We start from the raw sequence: 23,157 nt of genomic DNA on the forward strand, positions 1-23,157 counted from the left end.
CACACGAGTGAGGTGGCTACCTCTATAGACTGAGCAAGACAGCAATTGCAGCTTACTGAGGAAATAGAATGACTCTTGTTTTCTTTTTTCTTTTCTTTTTCATGTTTTCAAAAGATTGATCTTTGCTTTCGAGGATGGTTTTCCTTTCCGTTTGGGCTTGCTACATTTCTTATCTCAGCCTGCAACTAGGCTTCTTATTCCCGTCGCAAGTTTGCTTTTTGTCTCCTTTAGCATGTCCATATATACTTCTGTATTTTGAGCAACCTGGTTTCAGATTGGGTCTGATTTTTGACTAGGCGGGTCTGGAAACAGTTTTGGAGTAGGAGTTCAATCTGACGATGACACAGATAATGCAATGAAAGAAAGACTTTTCAATCAGACAGTTCTAAATGAGTCTCTTAACATATGCACGAGAAGCCGCCCTAACCCATCTATAACGCCCCTCGTACTCCTTTTGTTGGTGCTGGTATATGTACATGAAACTTCTTCAAAGCATGCGGATAAAACGTACCCTCTATAGTGCAGCTGATTGCAGTCCGTTGCAGAAGATGTGGGTTTAGAAGAATGGCTAGATCCCTCGACCTAGTACCAAGACCCCTAAAGGCTCATACGGCGGTTTGGATGATGCCATTGACATAGTAGCCTATACAGCGTGCTAGTCTCTGTTACCTAGCAAAGCCCAAGCTGGGCTGACCGCCAGAAAAATGCGCTGCTCGCGAGCTCCTATAACGTCCGGCCCAATACGAGGCGTGAAGGTAGCAGCGAAACTTGGTGGAGGACCTCAGGTACGATCCTTCATCACATCCTTCGGAAGGTGTTACCAGAAGCGCTGCGGCGCTCCTTAGACTTGTAATCACTGCTCGCAGGAGTATGCGCAGGCGCCTTGTTTTGCTTTGACTTGCCCTGCGGCATGAATGTGAATTCTCTTTCTCCAACCACGCCGCCACGACGCGCGGGTTTGGTTTTCGTGCGCATATTCTGGGCGCGTGAAGCGAATGACCGATCGCGGGTGGAATGGCTCGTTGTTGAGGAGGAGACGCGCATCTGGGGCGGGGGACGGTTAGTGCGCTTGTATGAGGATGTGGAGATCTTTCCGGAGCGCGGGGATCTGCTCCGAACAGGTCTTTCTGCTTCGCTTGCGGATGAGTCGTCGTCGGAGCTGGAGCCGGGGACTTCGTCCACCTCTTCTTGTTCGGCGGCGGTGAGGCCGCGTTCCCTGCGTTCGGCGGGCTCGGGAGCGGTGCTTGGGTTAAGGAGCTGGAACTCCCGTGAAGTTTCGTCGACGGCGAATTCCTCATCCTCGAACATCTTCGCGAAACGGCTGTCGCCCAAAAGACCGGCGGCCGGCTTCTCGGCTGCGGGAGCTTCAACCATATCCTCGTCTCCGCCCTGTTTCAGAACGCGCTGCGCCTGGCGCCGCTCGTTCTTCTCTTCGATAGCCATGAGTTTCTCTGCCAGTCTCTTGTTGACCTTGACGGCAGCCTTCTTCTTGCCTCTAATGCGAGACTCCCGTTCCTTGTCGATCTTCTCCTTAACTCTCTTCGCGCGCTCTTCCTCCCAGATGTACGGATTCGTGATCAGACGAGCCTCCTCATACAAGCGTTGAGCGACGAAGTAACCATGCATATAAGGTCGAAGAAGGTTGGTCCGGCCAATCAGATGATCCAGGTTCAAAGTCTTGAGCTGAGGAACAGTCAAGAACTTGTAGTTGTCGTAAATAGCGCCTGTCTGGCCTGTACTGAAAGCATTAGGATCGTTAGGATCTTCCGCCATCTCCTCAACGAGGTTGTCCAGGAATGAGCACCACCTGGGAGCTGGGCCCAGTTGAGGAATGAAGAATGCATGCTGCTGTCGGCCTTCGTTGGCTGTCAAAAGCATTCCGCTATCTTTGCACCACGCGACTGAGTTGATATCGACGGCAGGCTCGACTGATGTCCAGGGCTTGCCATCACGGGGGTCCCAAATCTTGATAATCTTCTTGTCAGAAGAGAGGATTTTGGGCTCCATGGTCTGTTCGCGTGTGAATGTCGAGGGCTGGAGGAACTTCAGCGTGTGGACGGGGAAGCCATATCCTTGATCCTTCTTGAGCAGGGGCACTGGGGACCGAAGATCGTACAAATGGATCAGACCATTCGACGAACCAGCTGCAAACGTCAATCCCGAGCGATGGAACTCTAATGCCGTTATCTCAGATCGTGCGTCATCCGGGCCGGTCTGATTAGGGGGTAATAGGACTCCTGCCCTGCCCTTGGCTCGTGGATCCCATAGTTCTACCGTTCCCATCGAGGTACCGAAAGCGAGAAGGTTGTGGCTTTCCTCCGCGATAGCCCCCGTGTTCACTGCCCCCGTGTGGATACCTCCTTGTAACGTCCCACCGCCGGTCGATGTGAAATCGTCCCCACCAACATCTACCTCGAAACTCCGCATATACCGGCCCATCTCTAGATTGAGCCTGAACACTTCTCCCATACCATCTTGATTAACACCAACAGCCGGCACTAGAACCTCAGTCGACTGCCTGTCGTAAACCAAATCGCGACCATATCTGGGAAGCCTCGTCCGGTAATGGCAGCCTGAGGGTGTATGGAACTCGAGCGAACGATCGGATTGCAGATGGATCGACTTTGAGTAATCAGAGGACAGAAGAAGGAACGTCGTATTGAGGGCATCTGTATGCCGCGCCCAAGATAGAGACAGTTGGGGAAGGTAGTGAGTATGAATTTGAGGCTTGTAGGTTCCTTCACAACACCATAGTCAGTTGCGAGACTCATTTAAAACAGTATAAACTTCACCAGGTAAAACCGACCTGTGCTCATCACCCATTCGCCATCTTCGCTAACTCGAATACATTGACTAGCTTCTTCGAACTCGAAATCCTGCAGCAGCTCTATGCGATTGGCATACTCGGGGTCATTTTTCAAACTGCGCTTTCGCCGCCGTGCAAGCCATTCGGGAAGTGGTCGAGCGGTATTTGACCCCGAAATGGTGTACACTGGAACCTCAGATTGATTGGAGAGCTTCATATTTGCTCAGTAACTGCTCCAGCGATCGAGGGGACACTGAGATTGCTGCGACCACCACAGCGAAAAATTGTTGCTGCTCTCCAAAGATATCGCTCACTGATAAAAGAAAAAAAGTTGGGTGGAGACAATCGATAGCTGGGCGCACGTGACAGTGACATTGCGGATGCAGATCACACTTGATTGGTCGAGGCGGCCCGAGCCAAACTCCGTCGGGTCTCGATGGCATCGGACGGAGCTGTCTGGATAAATGGCCCTGTCTCGTTTCTCGACATTACTACTGATGATGCATCAGTGTTAATATTATTGATCATGAGATGATTTCGAAAGTCTTTGCTTGATAAGGGTACCTTTGCTTTTGATGCCATCAGTAGAATCTGTTTCCGAACCCTTTCCGGTACACTTATGCCTTGTGAAGCAATGGCATCAGAAAGCTGGTCTGTTTGCTGATTTCTGTGATAAAATCCATGTGCTATGGGTTGCTCATTTCATACATGATTTTCTACCCTAATCTCTCTGGAAATGATTCCAAACCCAGCAACGGATGTTTCCTTGGCCACTTATAAAAGAAGCCATTACGACTAAATCATGGATTTTCCCGGAGGGTCCATCACGAACATTCGCGTCATTGTACGCACGCCTTGCAGTTGACATATGGGCAATTCGCTAACATAGCCTTGCAGGATGGGTTCTCCAACATATACTGGAGAATCTATACGGAAGAGCCCAACATCGCCACGCTATCGGGCGACTCGCCGACTAATGGCTTCACTATCCTTAGGCATCTAAGTCGCCTCAAGGACCTCGAACTTCGACTGAGGAACCTTGATTGCCTAGTATCAAGCTATCCTAGACGGCTTGGCCTATGGGTATTCTCCGCGACCCCAGATTTCGAGAGCCTGGGCCCTTTGTGTTCAAATGGGACGAACGATGATCCAAGTAAGCTTTTCGTGGATTCGGCTACCCTCAAAGGTTCGTTTCTTGGTCCATTCCCTTCTTCTCGTTGCCCTTACGAGTCTTTATGCTGATCCCTTGGTAGTCTCGGCTTCCGGAAGTGTGACTTCAAAGGAGCTGGTGAAGAACCTCTCCGCGGAACCAGTCAACGCAGCCACGAATTCACAAGGCGTGCAAAGACGTCAGAATGGCCCCAACCCACCAAGGCGAACGGATGGCCATGGTAGCTCTGCTGCAATTTACGCATCTTTTATTTCCGCTGTCACTGGTGCATTAAGCCTACAGTTGATTCGATGCAACAATGCCATTCCCCTTGGATCACGGACCTTGTTCACTGTCGTTGCAGAAGATTACTACGACAACCCCAGAATTGATAATGATAACCCTGCTGCAGTCCCTTCACTTACTACCTTACAAATTCAGCTCACATCAGTGGGAAAGTTGACCGTTTCGTTGCAAACAATATCCCAACCTGGCATCATACGACTCTGCGGGCCTTATGATACCTCTGTAGGAGTTCACAATGCCCACCCAGGGTGCGATCTATGGCTATCCCCGAGCGGCTCAATTGCAAGACTGGTCGCAACCCATTCAGATTCCCAGAATGCTTCTTCTGGACACACAATGGCCAATCCTCCAAACACGTCAAATCTCGAGGAATGGAAAGCACTTGTGATAGAGTGGCTCGGAAATTATGGCTTGCCGCTGATCTCCTCTGAAGAAGAACCCTGGGTTGAAGTTGAAGTCTGGGAGCCCTTTTACTCAAGGTTAGCTGGGGAGATTTGGCGACAAAACGAGGAAGGCGCCTCTGTACTTCCTCTGAAGCGAATTCTATGGCCGGCCAGATACTGCTTCACAAGAAAGAAACCAACATCTTTGGACCCATTTCTCGGAATTAATGATTCCTTTCCCGTCATCGACGAACCATTGGGATTTGCAGAGAAATGGCTCGGGATGGGTCAACTGAATCATGAGGAGACAGACTCGAAGCCCGCGTCCCGGCCCGAACCAGAAACAAAAGACCAAGAAACCCCTCTGTCCAGGCCGGACCTTCCAGAAGGCATAGAGAGCCTTTCAAGAGCTGCAGAGTACCCTGACCTTCAGGCTTCAAATCTGGTGTATCCGACCCCGCCAGACGGAGCTTTTCCTGTGGGACCCAATGCACCACCCGCCTCGGACGCCGCGGCTGAAGATCTAGATTCTAGACATCTCACGAATCGAGCCTTGGCCAAAGTAAAAACTAAGGAAGGGGCATCCGCCAGAGAGCGCTCCGATCATGATGTGCTTATGAGTTTTGGCCCATCTCCTGGACTCATTGTTGGATCCGGACTATATGACACTAATGATGATGATGATCTTTTTGGGGAGATAAACCAGAGGGACTTTGGATCCAAAGGGATTACTGACGCTGACTTCAGCTTCTTTGATGACCCTGAGTTTAACCATTTAAGCGGAGATGTGAACGAAATGGATGTTGGTGCTCAAGAAACGCCTGAAATTACTGTTGATGCCGAGGAGCCCAAACCACATCCTCTCCCTCTTGAACAACCCTTAACCGATAATCTTCCCGGACAAAGAGACACAACAGAGCAGATTGACACAATTCCTGCCCATCCGCAAGAGAAGATATCAAATCCTCAGCCTGCAGATGTACCTTTGTCCGCCAGCATGCAAATATCTTCGCCTGTCAATGAAGATAACCAAACAATCAGCCCCCCACTCAGTCCTATCGAGGTAAAGAAAACGCTTTTTGCTGGGCCCAATGAAGACAGTAAATTGTCTGTTAAAAAAGGGCACTTGCAGGGCCATTACAACCCTGTTGCTTTCAAGAAGAACATACTGGACTGGGATCAGAAGTATGGAGCAGAAGGCAAATTTAGGGTCACTGGCGCCGTCGTGAACCATCATACAGTCCCCACTAGTACTACTGGTGATATCCCAACGATCGGCCTCCCCCGCCGCAATGCGCGAACAAAGAATCCTCACGGCCCTGCAAGGAACAACGATAAACCCAGAAGTCCAGCAAGTGATTTGGATCAGCCTATACCATCAGACTCGGATTTTGACTCGACTAGCGACACGAGCGATGACAGTGATGGGAACCTTTCGAACAGCGATGAGTCTGTTGCTACATTTGTTACTCGCAAAAGGAAGCGTGCTCGGTCTTATTCGGGGAGTTCGGTCAACCTACCGCAGCAGAAGCCTTTGGCGAGATCCGAACAGTCGATCGCTACCTCCAGGACCGACGATCTAGTTTTTTTGGGCAATTTCCTTTCCACTTTTTCTGACTGGTCTATGACAGGTTATTTTTCCGCGACTCAAAAGCAGTTGGCCCCTGTGCTCATTCGCAAGGATGCTCAAATCCAGGTTGCCCAGCTCCTGGTCGATCAGGTCACGCAGTCCTGCCTTGATCATAAGGTCGATGGCATCTTGAGCGTCTCAGAATTTGAGAGTAAGGCATACTGTCTACGAACATTTCTCGAGGATACAGCCTTCATGGGTGAGATTGAGAGACTTGACTTGAATGGCTTCGTGTCACTGCAGGAGAACAGTGGCCTTTCCTCTCCGTCAACAGCTACTATGTCGCGTCAGTCATCTCAACGCAAGGAAAATGGAAAAAGCTCGATGTCGAAGCTCGCCCCGCCACATTTGCGTATTCGTCGCGGTAAAGATTACCTAGAAGTTCTGCCACCCGCAATTTCATTTTGGGAGACTTTCGGCTTGGAACCTGCCTACGGGTCAAAGGACATCTACGCTTATTGTATCCACCCTCAGATTGCAGCTGAAGCGGCAAATGATTTTCTTGAGCGGCTAGGCCTGTTATATTCGAGCTGCAACCTTGGTCAGCATACGCGAGCTAGCAGGTCGACTGGCTTCGACCGTGGGATGTGTTCTTGGAACATCGGCGCACCTGGCGAATTCAATTATCACTATATAATGCAATCACTGAAGTCAATATGCGACAAGCTAGGTATGTGAAGAGCTAGACTGACATTGATTCACGACTAATCCTCCTTCAGTGACGGCTCTTTTGAAAAGCCCACCGATGAAAGATACTGTTGTCGTCTACATAATCAATCCATTCAGCCACGCCGCGGCTCTAGCGGACATTTGCTCCGCTTTCTGGGGCCTCTTTCAGAAATATATCGATGAAGTGGAAAAGCAGCAAGCTGGTCAAGCAAAAGAACTTGTCTTGCAGATTGTCCCATTCCATTTCATCATGTCGACTGAATCTCTAGTCGTACCACCGCAAGCTCAATATTTAAGCTTGGCCCTAGAGGTCTATAGTCGGTGTCCACCGAAAAGCTTGCAGTCTTGTCTGCTTAACTGTGCTCCACCAATGCTGATCGCAGAGCCGGTCCCGAAGACTATTAATTTCAAGCTTGCGCCGGATAGCTCATCTCCCCTTCAGGAAGCGAAAAGTCTTCATATTGCATGCTCAAGAAGCTATGATCAACGCTGGGTATCCGTATCGTGGACCGATAACACAGGTACTTTACAGCGAACGATATCTTACTGCTTGCGCTTCCAGAACTCAAACGCCGCCAGAAATATTCTGGAAGTACGAAATGAAATCTGGGCTGCAACCAAAATCATCATGGAGAAGACTCAGGCGCGGTGGAAAATCATCATCGTCAACACGGAGCCCGTGGACCAGGATGAAGTCGATAGTAAGTTTCTGACCGTTGTCATAGCGCTCAAGCGGGCGTCGCTAACCTTCTTCAGCGTGGACGAGCCTGGTTGAGCAATATAACATGACGAAGCCGTTCCTTTCAGACTTGACCATTCTCTACGTGAATACCACGCCTGATCTCTACCTTGAGCCTCCGCCTCAGCCATTACCCATGAGTGTCTTCAATCCCCAGATCTCATCCACGCCTGTAGCGACACCTAATCCTAGTGGGAATGCTTTCTCGCCGGAACAACCTGGTAACGCACCGACTCCCCCAAGCGGTGGAAATGCCCCTACACCTACGGAGATTCCGCCTGACGCCGAGTCTGAGTGTCTGCTCACAGACATCTGCGACGAATCATGGGGCATCATACTTTCACATTGTCTGAACAGTTCACCACATCTAACGGATTATCGTCCTGCGTTGGCGAGCGGGTATCTTCTTCGCCGTAAGGGTCCAACTGACGCCGACGGCGCATTTGCAATGAACGTGAACCTAATATACTCGCAAAAACCTGCTTCTTTGTATGAGAATCTTCTCAGAGAAATCATCGCCAGATATCGCGACCTCGCCACTCTCGCACGAGCCAGAGGTACGCGAACTGTGCAACAAAATACGTTTCCATGGCATATTGCGACAGCGGTCAGGGCGCAGGAGCTATTGAGCTACATTCTGTGAAACTATTAATTGAATTTTCAGCGGCGCATCACGGTATATAAACGGCGTTCAGGACTTGTGCTTTGGCTAGCCTTTTCTCTGTACATAACTGCTTCTCATGATGGCTCAGACAAGACGGGATATACCACTATGCAGGCATGATTTCCTTCTTCACTTGAATGATTTTTCTTTCTTCCTATATCTCCGCTTCTAGCACTTGAAGACTTCGCTGTAAATATGTTGGATTCCCTTGTCTTGTTCTTCTACCCTCTGAAAGAGGATGGCCACGTTTGAAATTTCATTCTACCTTTATCCTCTTCGATCTCGTGTTCGAGTCTACTGAGCATCTTCTTAGCTGTCTATTAATAGCTCTGGGAACGTGCACTAAAAGGTTTCTCTAGTGACTTATTATCTATGATGAGCACAAACTAGCAGGTTGGTATGCCACGGCAAGACGCCGTATCACGTTGTATATTTTCTGGCTGTCATCGAAGGAATCCCCAACTCTCGAAGGTGCATGTTCAATCGCCATTTTCGACAAATCCAAATAACTTTGACCTACTTGCAGAGAACAAATTAAAAATCAGTGAAAATCCTGCTCCATTTGTTGGCTCATCTGAGTGCTCGACTCCTGACTGACTGAGTCGATCCAAGATAAAGAGAGCCGATAAGGTCACCTGATTCTTATCGCATCACGGCCTATTTCGAAAATTTTGAGAGTGTCAAGCTCCAAGCCAATACAGTCGATTCGTGTGATTTGATTATTCTCACCCAAAAAGGGCCTCAATATTACCGGCTAGCGTTGCTCCTTCTGCACAAACCGAATCACTCAAAAAGATTCCGAATCCCCTCTCGAATCACTTGCCCAGACAACAAACACGATCAGTTTCCCCGCCGCACGAAATCCCACCATCAACATTCAAGAACGCAGTACGCAGTACCCAAAAATAAGGAACAAGACAAACGCAGCCGCCAGATTGATTCGCCCTCACTACAACACACAATGGCTCAACCAACGTCCTCATCGAACCTGAGCCAAGCCGAGCAGCCCACCACCGCCGCCTCATACCTCGATCTCGGCATCACCCTCACAATCAACAACTGGCCGGCGCTGACTCTGGCCGTACAATCGAACTGGGGCGGCCCAACATCAGCCGACAAGCGCGACTGGCTCTGCGGCGCGATATCAGACATGATCAATGAGCGGCCCGAGACAGACGCTCTGGATCTGGAGGACGTTCTGATCCAGGTGATGAACGATGAGTTTGATGTTGTGGTAGATGATGACAGCGCGGCGCCTGTTGCGGCGCAGATCATGGCGATCCGGGAGCAGACGGCGAGGGGGGAGTTTGGCTTTGTGCAGGAGCTGTGGGAGGCCTGGCAGAGGAAGGCTCAGCAGAAGGGGAATAATGTGGCGGCGGCGTTTAAGCAAGTGGAGGCGGAGGATGATGAGGATACCGATGAGGAGGATGAGGATGAGGAGGACGAGGACGTCGATATGGACGAGGCTCCTGCTCTCGTACGAGCGCCTAGGGAGAGGGTTGAGCCTGAAGTTGACGAGGACGGGTTTACTAAGGTTGTTGGGAAGAAGAGGAGGTGATTTACTTTGCGTCGTTGATACGCTTGGTCTTTTGTAGTTTTGCAGTATAATGTCCTAGGATAGACATTGGGCATGAGTTGACATTACGACTTACGACACCTACCCAGCAGATGAAAGATAGCTGGAAAACATATGGGATTCCAATCACTTTTATCATCTCCAATGGTCTCAGAGAGCAATAAGTTCTATACGAAAATGACAAGAAGAAAGATTCATCATCATCAACCGAGGTAGGGCACCACAGGGATATCAACACCGAGCCTCCGCCTTCCGATCTCTTGGTTCGTGACCCAAAAAGGCTGTGCACTACCCTACACTCGAAGCGATCTGGCTTGGGAAAGCCGGGGTATTCGAGATTTGTGCACTTAGTTCTCTTCGTTAAGGATGAGTTTGGTAATCATACCAATGGCAATGGTTTGACCCTATCGTAAATGTTAGTGATGTGACCCAAGATATGGTACGGAGGAAACATCGCTTACCTGATCTCTCAGAGTGAAACGTCCCATTTGGTTGTAATCCTCGAAACGTTCAACACAGACGGCACCTGCGCTGCTAATGACCTCAAGACGAGCAATAATGGTCTGACCCTTGCTAGCGAATGGTGGTGGGCGCTTGCTCTTGCGTCCTGTGCCGGGCTCGCACTTATGCAGGAGTGCCGCGAACGTGACTTCTTCAACGGCCGAGTGGACGTGCATGACACAGTTATAACCGGCGGTAAGGATGTTCTTGAGCTCAAGGATACGGATCTTAGCCTCAAAAGCGGAGACGCAGTGCACTAGTCGCTTGGGAGAGCAAAGCACGAATCCAGGGAGGAGGTCTTCTTCTTCCACGCCTCTGAGACGCATACGGACTTGATCACCACAGGTTCCAGTGGCAATTTCGTCCTCAGTCTCACCGTAGAGAGCAGCAATTTCGACCTTGGTGCGATTAGGCATCATGATGCAGGTGGCGTTCTTCTTGACAACACCAGCTTCGATACGACCCTCAACCATCGTTCCCATATCACGGTACTTCGTGCTCACGGGCATCATGAAGGGGGCGTTAATGTTACGTTCGGGAGTCTTCATTTCAGCAAGATACTCCAGGAGAGATGGTCCATCGTACCATGGTGCCAGTTCCTTGGGGACACGATCCTTAATACCCGTAGTCTGCTGGGCGGAAATGGGCATGAAGGTAAGATCGTCCTTCTTGTAACCGAGAGCCTCCAAGAACTTGGAGACCTTAACTGTACACTCATCGAAACGAGCCTTGCTCCATTCGACAGTCGGGTCATCCATCTTGTTGACGGCAACAATGAGCTTCTTGACACCAGTGTTTCGGGCCAGCAGAGCGTGCTCGCGAGTCTGACCACCCTTCTCGAAACCAGTCTCGTATTCACCCTTACGAGCAGAGATGACAAGCACACCAACATCGGCTTGGGAGGCACCACCAATCATGTGGTGGACGTAGGATTTGTGACCAGGCGCATCGAGGATGGAGAAGTGTCTCTCAATGGGACCGTCGGGAGACTGCACGGTGAGCTTGAAGTGGGCACGGCCGACCTCGACAGTCTTTCCCTTAGCTCGTTCTTCGTTGGTCAAATCGAGAGCCCATGAAAGATACCATGTCTCTCGACCAGCCTCCTTTGCTTCCCTCTTGTACTTCTCCAGTGTCCGCTCATCAACGTTGCCAGTAACGTAGAGGATGGATCCGCCGAGGGTTGACTTTCCAGCATCGACGTGTCCAATGAAAACAATGTTAACGTGCTCCTTCTTCTCACCATAGATTTCCTTCAAGGTATCTTCGTCCACATCTGCCTGCTGCTCCAAGGCAACAGCATTGGCGTCCCGACCAGTCTTGCCGCCTTCACCGCGAGATGGGCTGGATCTGCCGGGGCTTGACCGTCCAGAAGCGGTAGGGGTAGGGGACGATTTGCCACTGGCAGCTGCTTTCTGATCTGCCTTCTTTTCTGTCTTCTCAATAGCTTTGGAAGCCGTCACCTTGGCGGCAGCGTCGGCGGCGGCAGATCCCATAGTATCTCCTGGAGTCGTTGTGCCAGATGGGGTGTTCGATGCGGGAGAGGGAGTTCCAATCGAAAGGACCTTGGTTTTGGGGGCAGCAGAAGAGCTGCTAGCACCACCAATCGACAGAACTGGAGCGGCGGATGCGGTCGAGGCGGGCTTGGGAGCGGTTTGGGCAGGCTGAGCAGGAGCTGTAGGTGCTTGAGTAGCTACCGGTGCCGCTTGACGAGGCGGTTGAGTGTATTGCTGCTGCTGCTGCGGCTGCTGCTGTTGGTTGTAGCCACCATACTGGTTGTTGTAGATCTGGTTATAGCCACCAGGTTGTTGGGCGTAGGCCCCATATTGACCAAAGCCTTGCTGCTGCTGGTCGTAGGCGGGGTAACCACCGTACTGACCATACTGTGGGTATCCGCCGCCGTACTGCTGGTATGTTTGGCCGGGCACAAACGAAGCTGCACCAGGCTGGAAAGAGGCAGCCCCGGGGTGGAATGAGGGAGCTTGTGCCTGAGGGCGGTATTGTCCGCGGGCATTCAGGTTTACGCCCTCGGTCTGCTTCGAGAGCTCGTCTTCCCAGGAATCGGGGGTCTGATTGGCCATCTTGGGATCTTGTGAGAAGGACAACCACAAGTAAGCTGGGGAGAGCGAGGGATAGGTGAGGTTACAAAGACGACGCCCGTCAAAGTGAGGGGCGCTTTTTGGGTGTATGGATTTTGCACCCGATGACTCAGCATTGTTTCCCCACCTTGGCGCCTGTCGCGTCTACTGCGTCTACTAGTTTGCATTGTTTGCTCCGTTTGTTTGCATCTTCTCCCCGCCAACATGGTGGGGTGTTCTCTTTACATAGCAATCTGCTGAGGGAAGGTGATTCTTAGGCGAAATTACTTTGCTGAAGACTTGAAATTGACAGAAATATCTGACTTTCATGAAACATTCATGCGGTGGAGCCACGCTGGGTGGCTTGTTATCGATAAGCCTTTGCCTTCAGGGGCTACACATCCCGGCTGACATCTAGATCGGCCTGCTTTTAGTTGTGCTTCATAGCGAATAATAAGTTGAGAGGGAGGCAAATCCAGCACGAGCTGCCTCGTTGACTGTCAAGCAATATGGACGTCTTTCTGACCAGGGTATGCGCAACTTGTCCGTTGTGTGACAGAGTTCGATGTTGACATCATGTGTAGCTCACCCAGCAGGCAATGAACTATGCCATTCGGTATGGACTGAATCGTTCTGAAGCGGACTGATAGAGCATGTCCTGACTGTAACTATTTTAGCTCAGGGATAGCCATAACTGCCAACTATGCGATACGACAATCCACTCGGCTGCTCAAGGTGAGCAGTAACATGCCCTGTGGCAGTCAATAGTATGGTCAAAACTCATATATTTTCCCTTCAGAATGTCGAGAACAATGAAGAGAGAGAAGAGCTACTTGCTCTGCAGCAGAGGTTGCAAAGCAAAATTCAAGTCGGTCCTCTAATTCATGCGCTCGGTTTCCTGTACGGCATGCTTATTTGGTGACCAGGTTATCTCGCCGGCCATTGATATGATTGAGTTGATGTATGCGAGTTGATTGAATTATGAGTATAGACCGCTAACTGTGGAGTCATTCTTAGCGCTGCAAGAGGCAACACGTCCTTAGAATCTGCAGTTTCGCTCACGAAAACACTTCGATTGGATATGCAAGCCCTTGGGCAGCGATTAGCAAACGCAGCTGCCTCCGAGGAGTTGCTACGAAAAGGCGCAAAGTCTCCCAGGGACCGCTCACGTAATGATGCAGAGATCAAGCTCATCGTCAGGGACATTAAGAGACTTCTGACACGAATTGAGGATGCAGTGCCGCTGATGAACTTGGCCATTACCACATCGGGAGCCAGACTATCAACCAATCTTCCAGCGACGGTGTCGCCATCTAGGTTGTTGCAAGCCAGTACCTTCCTTACTGCTGGTGACACTCAGTATTGGATGTCTCCTACGCAAGCTATCCAGATCGGCCCTACCTTTACCTTATCGATATACATGCTCTTCGCGGGTCACGTTCGGCCCCAGGATGAAGAGGGCATTCGAGAAACCACGTGGAAGGAGGTCATCCACAAGGCACGCGTGAAGCTTCGGCGAGTGCCATTGGATCTTACATCCAATACATCAGCTCCGACGTGGCGAGCTAAACTTCCGGCTGAGGCACGAATAGACGAATACCACTACCAAATGTTGATCATTGAAGATTTGGACGACGGAAGAGTGCATTCGTATGATGAAGATGAACCACAGCCGGAGCCCTACGAAGGAATCCGCCTAGCTGGGATGCGCGAAATACTGCCGATCCACCAGATATCGAAGATCTTCTACGCGGATACGAGCAAGGTCTTAAATATCAATACAGAAGGCGAAGTCAACAACCCGGTGCTGCTATTGAAGAGAGATATAAATGCTATTCCTCCGCGGCGGATGCTTGAGCGTGAAGAAGCAGACTCGCTTTATGCTCAAGAAGAACAGGATGAGGAGGAAACTGACGAAATCCAGGCGCAGCTGGATGCTCAGTTGAATGGCTCAAATGCTAAAGATCCATTGAATCAAAGCTACAACGAGAACTCTATCCCAGAATACTGGCGCTTGCCGAAAGATCTGGATCCTGAATGGATAGCATTCGAGGTCTACAACGAAGATGAGTCTTCAGACACTGAATCCGAAGCGGAGGCGCCAGATAAGGAGGACTCCATAGATCCGCAGATGATGGCAAAGCTTTCTCTTGATGCCGAGGACGACAGGTCCAGGCAAACAACCCCAACCTCTTCACGCCCTGCCGCCACAACCACCGTCTCGAACCCCCTCTTCAACAACATTCGAACCTCCCTCTCCCTCCTCGAGACACTTCTCCGCTTGATGTCATTACAACAATTTCAGCAACAGTCCCACCTCTCTATCAGCGACGAACTTCTCAACTTCTTCCTCGAGGAGTCATCCACTACTGGTGCTGGCGGTGACGAGCAACATCGGCAACGACTTCGCGCAGACGCGAGACGCAGGGTTGGCTGGGATCCTTACGACGAAAGTCCTGTAAAACGAAGAGGCGAGGATTACCAGTATGGCTGGGCTTCCGACGGGCCACCAGTCAGCTATTCTCGCGAGGGAAGCGAGTATCCATATACACCCACTGACCGGTACGCCGGGTACCATTTGCGCTCCCGCGAAAATACACCAGAAACACCGCTGCAATCCTGGCGAGCAGGTTCAATCAAGCCTGATGCGAGGCGACAGAGTGCAATGCGGGGCTCCTCGGTCCTCGCCGATGAAGCGTCAAGTAGAGGTTCCCCTCTTTCCAGACGGTCGACTCCAGTAGAAGATACTGGGCGCGGCGCTTGAGAGAAGATCATGATTGACATTGATGAATATGAGGATAATAATGTAACTGTACCGAATATAGAATGTTTAAACATGTGATCGCGAGGGGTAGCGAATCAGTTTTTTAGAATATATTCATAGCTATGGACAACCCTTCCCGTACCAATGGTTAAGCATTGAGACACAGCTAACAGGGGAAACAATCAGAGTGACTGATATCGAATAGATAACCGCTAAGAGCTAATTGAAAGCAAAGACAACCATAACACCAGGGAGTATCAAAGACAAGCGCCATAACTCCTCGAAGCATGTGGACAGTGAGCCCAAAAGAGCCGGAAAAAGACGCAATTGAGACTAAGGGGTAAGACATCAATGGGAGAACATGACCAAGGAGATGTATATCAGCTGCTCATTCCCAGTCTTCGTCGCTGTCGTCGTCCTTGGCTGCCGTCGTTGGGCTCTTCTCCTTGGGGCTGCCAGGCGCACGACTGGTGTTGCCACTGACAAGATCATAGCTCGATTCACTGTCTGGCTGAGACTGTTGGTCGTTTGAGCGCCGGGGTTCGTCAGGCTTGAGCAGCTTATTCTTGTCGACCGTGGGAATCTGGGTGGCATTATTGGTCTTGACCTGAGGAGTAGAGGGAGAGTCGGTGTCGTCGTCGGAGTCGTCATCCCAAGCAACCTCTTCCTCTTCATCCACATTGGCGCCTGCTATGATCTCTTGTCAGATATTCCGGTAAAAAAGCAAGGTGGGGTGACCAGTAACAAACCTTTAAGAAGTTCCTTGCGCTTCTGCTCTTCGGTCTCAATCACGAGGCGGAGGAAATAGTACCGAGACCAGAAGGTTGCATAGTCGACCTGCTCAGGAACAAGCTTCTCCATGGCTGATCGCAGCTCGGGGTACTTCGCCAAATCCGCGGCAATGGCGTCGGTCTTGTTGTCTACATTAAACTCCTCCTTGAACGCGGGCCATTTGTCACTGACAGGGTCCTTGGTGAAGCTCTCCAGGCTGGAATGGATCACATGCAGCTGCGCCTCAAATCGCGTCGCATGAATAACTCTCTTCCCCTCAGCATCCTTACTCTCGAAAAGGATCTTGTTTGACGACTCCTCGTCTGGCGGCACAATGCTGACCGCCTCCCGCAGCTTTTGGCCAATGGTCATACCAAAGCGCAGGATCGCTTCATCCGCAGCTTCCTCGGCCTTCTCAATCTCCTTCAGTCGTCTCGCAGCCTCTGCTTTGATTCGGGACAGGAAACCCTCGCTTGCGCCCGCGTCGCTGGCCCCCTCTTCCTGACTTTCTCCTGCTCGGGACGCAGTAGGAGTCGGCGTCTCATCCTTACTTCTCTCCGATGACGCAGAAGTGAAAGCTGTACTTAGCGACAGGCCCCGTGTGCGTCCAACGATAGTCTCTTTCAAGTCCGAAAGGCCCTTGGCGGCCTCCTCGCTGGCCGCGGCATACTCTTGCCTGGCTCCTTCATAGTAACTCTCGCCTTGTTTGCGGACATTATCCCAAAGCCCACCAATCTTTATACCCCAGGGGCTCGCGGAAAAGGCGCGGAATGTCTCTTGCAGTTCGGTGTTGAGGTCGACGTTGGAGCGGTTGGTTTTGGAGTCGTCTTGTGAGCCTTCTTTTTTCGACGACTCATTGGAGGAGAAGATCTCCTCTTGAATATGATCGTATGCGATATCCATGGTTTTCTTGGCGAGTTGATATCGCAATCAAATAGGCGATCCGTGCTGCTGAAATGATTTGGAAGAGACCGTCCTTGATGACGGTTGCGGAGGAGTTACGGTAGCTGGTTGCCGGTGGATCTGCGCGCTTCCGTTCGGGCCTTCGGGGCGTACGACGGACCGAACAATCATAAGATACCCCCACTGAGGGTTCCACTTCGCAACGCTTGAGGATATGTACTACGAAGAGAATCGAGAATTGAACAAGATATAGATAATCATAAATCTATGTGTGCATTTCATAATTCATCACGTTAAGCTATTTACTATGGATCTGTCAAGCTGTAGGGTTCTCCAACACTGTCCTGGCTGCCCATCCAGAAACCCGGTACGGGAACACTCTCCATGACACTCGAGGTGAGAAGTTGGCTGCGGGACAGCATTCCCCTAGGACGAGAATCTTCATCTGGATCAACCTGCCCTTTGAGGCGATCCACTATTTGTGAAGACTCTACCTGCACCACGCTCTGAGCACGGTTTTGAGGGAGTATAGCATCACCTGTACTCGCGTAATCTGCGTGCCGTGTGACGGGCGAGGATTCCGGGATCATCTCCGTCGAATATTTGTCCGGGTCTTGAGTTTGGCTTTGAGTCTGCGTCTGCAAGGAGGGATCAGATAATGCCTGAACCTTGTGAGCGGATGACTTGGTACACGATGGCTCGGTCGTGGTCTGCTGAATGCTAGATTCCTGTGGGAAAAGCTCCGCTAGCTTCTGGGTGCTCAGCGTAGGTATGGGTTCTAGTGGGAATTGAGTGGCAGGCTGCCGTCTTTGATATAAGATTGATGCCTCGGATGACAGATTGGTTTCGGATTGTAAAGGCCCAGGCTCATCTTCCAAGTCAGGATGTGATATAGGTGGAGGGAGGTCTTCGGAGTCACTGAGTGGTGATCTGTCTTCGTCTTCATTGTCTTGATCCTCAAATAGCATCACGTTCGGCTCGTCATTCGGACCAGACACTATCGGCTCATCATCACTGAAGTCCGTTTCGGCGTCCGTCTCATATACTACTGTCCTCTCCGTACTCGGTGGAGGTTTGTCAGGTTCCGGTTTCTCCTCTAACTCAGACGCGGAAGCGGATGGTCCCTTTGCTGAATCCGACTGTGTTTCTTCAACATCAAAATTTGTTTCCTTATCAACACCCAGCTCGGACGGCGATTCAAAATCGGGCATCATGATCGGCGGCAATTGATCTTCAGATATTGATACCTGTGTGGCGATTGCATTTGTCTGGTTCAAACTAGGCGATTCTTCTTTGATGGTAGAGGTGGGCTTGGTCGAAAAATCAAGGTTGGGAGGTGATCGAGTAGCGTTTCGAAACTGTGATGATGAAATTATTGCAACTCCAGGACTTTCGGGTGACTGAGAGGAAGGTATTTCGGATTTCCATGGTTTCCGTGGCGTCCTCGGGCTTTCTTTCAAGACTTTCTTTTCCGGGGTCGAAGTCCTGGACAAGATCTCTTTCGTATCCTCCTCAGCCTCCAGCTTCCTCTTCTTGCTCGAGCTTAAGGACTCTTGGGCGGTGGCCTCCACAGTGGGCGCAGACTCAAGCCCACGAGGCAGTTTTCCTTCGAATCCCTGGCTATCATTCTTCTTCGGAGTGATATAGGTGTACTCCAGCTTGACTTCATCATCAGGCTCGATCTTCAGGTAACGCCGCACGTAATCCATCTGAGTGAGTGTCTTGTCCTTTTGCTGCTTCTCTTTCTTCTTCTTGCTGCTCTTGACACTTTCGATACTCTTCCGTCCGGGTCGCTTTTCAGCGGAACCAGCTTGACCTGTACTCCTTCTCAGCCCTGATGCATTGCGCGCAGCATTTGGTCTTCGTTCGGCGTCTCCGGTACGCCGTGCCCGTATATATGAAGTTGGTTGATAACTAGCATCGTCATCGGAATTGTCATCTATCTCGATCACCTCGCGACTATCCGGTACATTATCTTGAGCGGCTTTATCGATGTAATCGAGATCGTCATCATCATCGGATTCGGCGTTCTGTGTCCTCGGCGTCACAAAGTCAATCTGTGTAAGTGTAGGTTGATCCCTGGAGAGCAAGCTGCCTTTCCAAGGCTTAGACGCTGAGGCTGAGGATGTTGGAGTCCCACTTTGCTTTTTTGATGTTGCCGTCCCCTTTCGCGGACCGGAGGTGGTGGTGGAACTTGATATAGGAGGCTTGTTCGGCGTTCGAAATTGTTCCTGGGCAGATTTTGCGTTTGTACTTGGTCTGTCACCTTGTCTCATCGCAAATCGAAGAAGCTATATCAGTACTTGAGGAACTCAAAAGAACGAAATAAAACCATAAGTCCGGAGTAGAGTTGCGGCTGCGGATGGGTCATAATGCATAAAGCTCTCTTATCGGTGCGGTTCGCGTCGTCGACGCGTCTGGTCCCTATGACATCGATAGTGGTCTGTGCACACATATATCCAGTTCTAGGCAACATTCGCCTAGGTAATACCACTCTAGTAACCCAGAAAACCTGTCGGCTTTACAGTAATGGGGTATCTATTGACAAACTGCCTATACATGGATATACACAAAATCATGAAATAATGATTCAAATCAGACGAGTTCATACTAGCCACTCTGGAATAGCATCCTCATCTTCGGGATCATGCGACAACAATGACCCATTGTCATCAACTCCTGATGTCTCGTCCATTTCCTCTGGCGTGGGAGTTCGTGACTGTGTTTGCGATGCTGCCCGCGACAATACCTCAATACTAGCTGATTTGGAGCCGCCTGTTGTTGAAGAGTCGACCGTTATGGGAGCTTCGGAAGAGCCTGGATGACTAGGCTCCCCAGATCTCTTCATACTCTGAGCTTCTGCCGCTGGCTCAAGCTCCACAATCTCAGGAGATGGTTCGGACTGCTGTTGTGGTTGCCGCTGGGAAGTGCCGTCCTCATTATTGTTTGCTTTCTTATTGGGAACGACGATAAGGCTGTAACGAGGACGTCTTGAGGCCTTGGGAATGTGGGTTTCGGAAGGATTCACAGATATTGCTTCTATGTGGCTGGCACTCTCGTCAGATTTGAGTCCACCACCGTGCGCTTCATCTCCCGGGATTCCATTATTTGTCGATGCTTCATGATATGTGTATACTCGAGCCTCTTGTTCGGTTGATCGTTGATAAGTCGAAAAATTTCCTCCGTCGGCCATTTCCTGCTCTGGTTCCGGGATAAAGCCGCCACCGGCTTCCTCTGGATCCTCATAGTTTTCAGAGATTTCCTCAGCGCTCTCTTCTCCTTCAATGGCATAGCTTTTGACCCTTTCTGCAATTCGCAGTTTCAGCAGAAAATGTTTCCACAACCGTAATGTCTCTCTCGACTTTTCCTCGGACTCAGCTTGCCTTCTTTCGTCTTCAAGGTAATCCAAGACCTCTTCCACCGCCTCCTGACACTCGCTGGCAACAATAACCCCTTGAAAAACAGCAGTTCCATGCCGCCCCTTGAAATCAAAGCCTGTAACTGCGTCTGCATAATCAATACCAAGGACCCTGGCTGCATGGGCAGCCTGAGGATGCTTTATGTGAACACCTCCAGGAGGAACCATACTCGGCACATAGACATCCAGGTTCCCATAAGTATTTTTAGGTACTTTCCCCTGCACAACAGGCGGTGGTGTGTAGACCTCCGTTTGAAAATATGCATACAGAGGAATCTCCATGCCGCTTTCATTGTCGTGCTCGTCTTCGCTGAAACCGACATCCTTGTTTCTGTTGACGCGAATACGTTTCAATGGCTGTTCGCCGATTTTGATGTCTCGTCCCAAGCGATACCATTTGTCCGCACTGCGGACAACATGAACATCGCTACGGCGGTAAACCGGCACCAACACCTGATCTTTCGATCCCGACTTTCCAAGACTGACTTGACCAATGACGCGTTTGGGGAAAACGACTTCATTCCGTCGAAGCTGCCGCTCAATCGCGTATATCGGGTGATCTTTAAAGTCTTGCACATTTCGCGGCATAGGCTCGGCAGCAGTTTTCGCTGTCAGCTCGCTAATTTCAACCTCGTCTCTGTCCTCCAAAAATGGCTTTTCGTAAAAACGCATCGTCCTTGCCCACCATCTCTCTCCATCTTTAGTAGATTCAACGCGCATTTTGCGTGTTTTTGCATTGAAAGCTTTTGCATAGCGCCTGGTAACGTCTCTTGCGGACGCATCCTCTTCAAACCCAACTACATAAACCATGCAATTTGATGGATCACTGAAGGGCGGTTCAAACTTAGATGGTTTTGCAATCGATTTGGTAACCAATGGGTCGACGGGGACCCATTTCTGGACTGCTTCGTTGAATGCTTCAACCCAAAATACCGGGTAAGGCGAGGCTCGAGCGGTGAACCCCGGACCTTTGAGAAGTCAGTAATTAGACAAGCGGAATAGACGTAGACATGTTACCTGAAATAGAGGTCTTCTGTGAACGCGCTGGAGTGAATTGAGGTCGTCCAAGTCTTCGGGACCTTGACACCGGTGTCGGCGAGAGGCCAGACATCTGTTGATCATCTGCTGACGTTTCATGGTCATCAGACGATATAACAATGTACTGTGAATCTCGCTTGTTTGGCGTCATGCTCTTCGTCGTCCCAGAAAAGGGCAAAGGCTGGAGTGAGCAGACCAGCCTCGCTTCCACAGCTGCAGAGCGTAGAAGAGCACAGAACAACTGAGCACCAAAGTCACGAGAGCCCTGCATCGTCCTAGCCTGCTTGCAAAAGTCTTCTTCTGACAAAAAGACTTCCGCGTCGAACATAATAGTCTCCTACAGGGATGTGAGGAGGGTGACTACTGCGTGGAGCTTTGAACACATACCACTTTTTGCTTCAACTTTTCGGGATCATCTACCCAATGGGCTCGCTTCAAGCCCGGCCTAGTCACTCTAAACCTCCTGCTAAAAGCATCACTGGCTTGATTCAGCCCCTCGACAAAAGTTGTAGACCGACTGTACTGTGGTTTATCCTCCGGTGGATTTAACATGGCTATCACTTGCTTGGGTAACATCCTCTTGAGAAAGCTCTAAATTGCAAGTTAAATCGAGGGGGCCGAGGAGAGGGTACTACTCATGCTAGGCGTTTAGTTGCGTACCTGTAGTTCGTCGTCATTGCACCATAGATTCCGTATTTGCACATGACGCAGGAGACAGAGCACATGGACTTTGTGTATATCTAATCGGAGCTTTTTCTCGGCAGCGGTGAGTGGTTTTTGTCTTGAGATTACTTTCCGTCTCTTTCCTTCATGACTGTCAAGAGTGATCTGGAGTGGTTCATTATCGGCCCCTGTCACCGGACCTATCTGAGTCGACTGAGCTGGGACTTGTTGAAGGTCAACCTCTTCCCACTCCATATCCGATTCTTCTGACGTGGGCTCGTCATAGACGGTCTGTACCTGCCGGCTGGCTTGGCCCTGATCTTCCATCGACAGTGGTACTTGGGGTACAGAAACATCATTAGAAGTTGTAGCTCTCTGAGCTCCAACCTTCCGTCTCTTGATAGGACGATCCGCTTCCGAAACATCTGGGTTCCGCAATTCTGCTTCAGCGAGCATTTCCTGGTAGACTTCAGGTATTTCATCTCCTTCCTCGCGTGCCTTGGGTTGGCCGCCAGAGACTCGGCCCCTGGCGGAGCGACCACGAGGTGCACGGCGCATGATGCCGGAATTTTTTGAGCGGCAGCATGAAGCAATACCTATATCTGGCCGCGAAGATCTATAAGTGCAGCCAGAGTCCACATATATCGTGTTACAGCGCTTCTTGGGCGACTAGCTTCATTCGACCCATTACCTAGCATCACCTCTCCGTGACCAAAATTGAAAGCATATGTAGGTTTGATAGTGCTAGAGCGAGTTCCATGGCAGAGTCAGACGCGGGAGCCTAGAACGGCATCATGCGTCATATCGGAAGATTGTTGATCCTTTCCCGCATCCTTGAATATCCAAATCGGGCAATATATCTCTCTCTATTTCCCAACATCCAATCTTTAAGTTTTGCAATCATGGATTCTTAATAGAGAGTCGTTGAGGTTCGCTTAAGTTGACATGCCAGAAAGATTTCCCGGTCGCGAAACCCCAATGGGATTCCATAACTGCTAGATAGGGAACAGCAAAGACGTATGCAATTTGCGGAAAAGACCCTTCGTGACGTGCCGGTACCTGTTTCTCATGGATGATCTACGCACCATGGTTCCCAGCCGA

The 23,157-nt window shown here is 50.4% G+C and overlaps 8 protein-coding genes across 8 annotated transcripts, besides 1 other annotated feature; 3 read left to right on the forward strand and 5 right to left on the reverse strand.

The window, feature by feature from the left end:
- Window positions 1-798: 798 nt before the first annotated feature.
- On the reverse strand, window positions 799-3,023 carry NFIA_081520 (WD repeat NOL10/ENP2 family protein; the record flags this gene model as incomplete). Its single annotated transcript, XM_001260102.1, has 2 exons — window positions 799-2,738; window positions 2,807-3,023. 2 exons carry the CDS (start codon window positions 3,021-3,023, stop codon window positions 799-801), a joined length of 2,157 nt encoding a protein of 718 aa, XP_001260103.1.
- A 585-nt stretch (window positions 3,024-3,608) lies between these two features.
- Window positions 3,609-8,326, forward strand: NFIA_081530 (uncharacterized protein; the record flags this gene model as incomplete). Its single annotated transcript, XM_001260103.1, has 5 exons — window positions 3,609-3,650; window positions 3,704-3,992; window positions 4,060-6,945; window positions 6,995-7,645; window positions 7,701-8,326. 5 exons carry the CDS (start codon window positions 3,609-3,611, stop codon window positions 8,324-8,326), a joined length of 4,494 nt encoding a protein of 1,497 aa, XP_001260104.1.
- Window positions 8,327-9,308: 982 nt separating this feature from the next.
- Window positions 9,309-9,905, forward strand: NFIA_081540 (pre-rRNA-processing TSR2 family protein; the record flags this gene model as incomplete). The annotated part of the gene is made up of 1 exon (XM_001260104.1): window positions 9,309-9,905. One exon carries the CDS (start codon window positions 9,309-9,311, stop codon window positions 9,903-9,905), a length of 597 nt encoding a protein of 198 aa, XP_001260105.1.
- A 365-nt stretch (window positions 9,906-10,270) lies between these two features.
- On the reverse strand, window positions 10,271-12,502 carry NFIA_081550 (translation termination factor GTPase eRF3; the record flags this gene model as incomplete). The annotated part of the gene is made up of 2 exons (XM_001260105.1): window positions 10,271-10,327; window positions 10,385-12,502. 2 exons carry the CDS (start codon window positions 12,500-12,502, stop codon window positions 10,271-10,273), a joined length of 2,175 nt encoding a protein of 724 aa, XP_001260106.1.
- Window positions 12,150-12,178: a microsatellite.
- Window positions 12,503-13,008: 506 nt separating the features above from the next.
- NFIA_081560 (RanGTP-binding protein) lies at window positions 13,009-15,263 on the forward strand (the record flags this gene model as incomplete). Its single annotated transcript, XM_001260106.1, has 6 exons — window positions 13,009-13,029; window positions 13,084-13,115; window positions 13,177-13,234; window positions 13,299-13,367; window positions 13,426-13,460; window positions 13,517-15,263. The coding sequence occupies 6 exons, from the start codon at window positions 13,009-13,011 to the stop codon at window positions 15,261-15,263; spliced, it is 1,962 nt and encodes a 653-aa protein (XP_001260107.1).
- A 388-nt stretch (window positions 15,264-15,651) lies between these two features.
- On the reverse strand, window positions 15,652-16,937 carry NFIA_081570 (BSD domain-containing protein; the record flags this gene model as incomplete). The annotated part of the gene is made up of 2 exons (XM_001260107.1): window positions 15,652-15,962; window positions 16,013-16,937. 2 exons carry the CDS (start codon window positions 16,935-16,937, stop codon window positions 15,652-15,654), a joined length of 1,236 nt encoding a protein of 411 aa, XP_001260108.1.
- A 305-nt stretch (window positions 16,938-17,242) lies between these two features.
- Window positions 17,243-19,213, reverse strand: NFIA_081580 (uncharacterized protein; the record flags this gene model as incomplete). The annotated part of the gene is made up of 1 exon (XM_001260108.1): window positions 17,243-19,213. One exon carries the CDS (start codon window positions 19,211-19,213, stop codon window positions 17,243-17,245), a length of 1,971 nt encoding a protein of 656 aa, XP_001260109.1.
- A 329-nt stretch (window positions 19,214-19,542) lies between these two features.
- NFIA_081590 (putative DNA repair protein Rad4) lies at window positions 19,543-22,614 on the reverse strand (the record flags this gene model as incomplete). The annotated part of the gene is made up of 4 exons (XM_001260109.1): window positions 19,543-21,323; window positions 21,373-21,730; window positions 21,781-21,984; window positions 22,054-22,614. The coding sequence occupies 4 exons, from the start codon at window positions 22,612-22,614 to the stop codon at window positions 19,543-19,545; spliced, it is 2,904 nt and encodes a 967-aa protein (XP_001260110.1).
- Between the last annotated feature and the right edge of the window lie 543 nt (window positions 22,615-23,157).

Source organism: Aspergillus fischeri, genomic scaffold, assembly GCF_000149645.3.
Source record: "Aspergillus fischeri NRRL 181 1099437636264 genomic scaffold, whole genome shotgun sequence".
Classification (NCBI taxonomy): Eukaryota; Fungi; Ascomycota; class Eurotiomycetes; order Eurotiales; family Aspergillaceae; genus Aspergillus; species Aspergillus fischeri.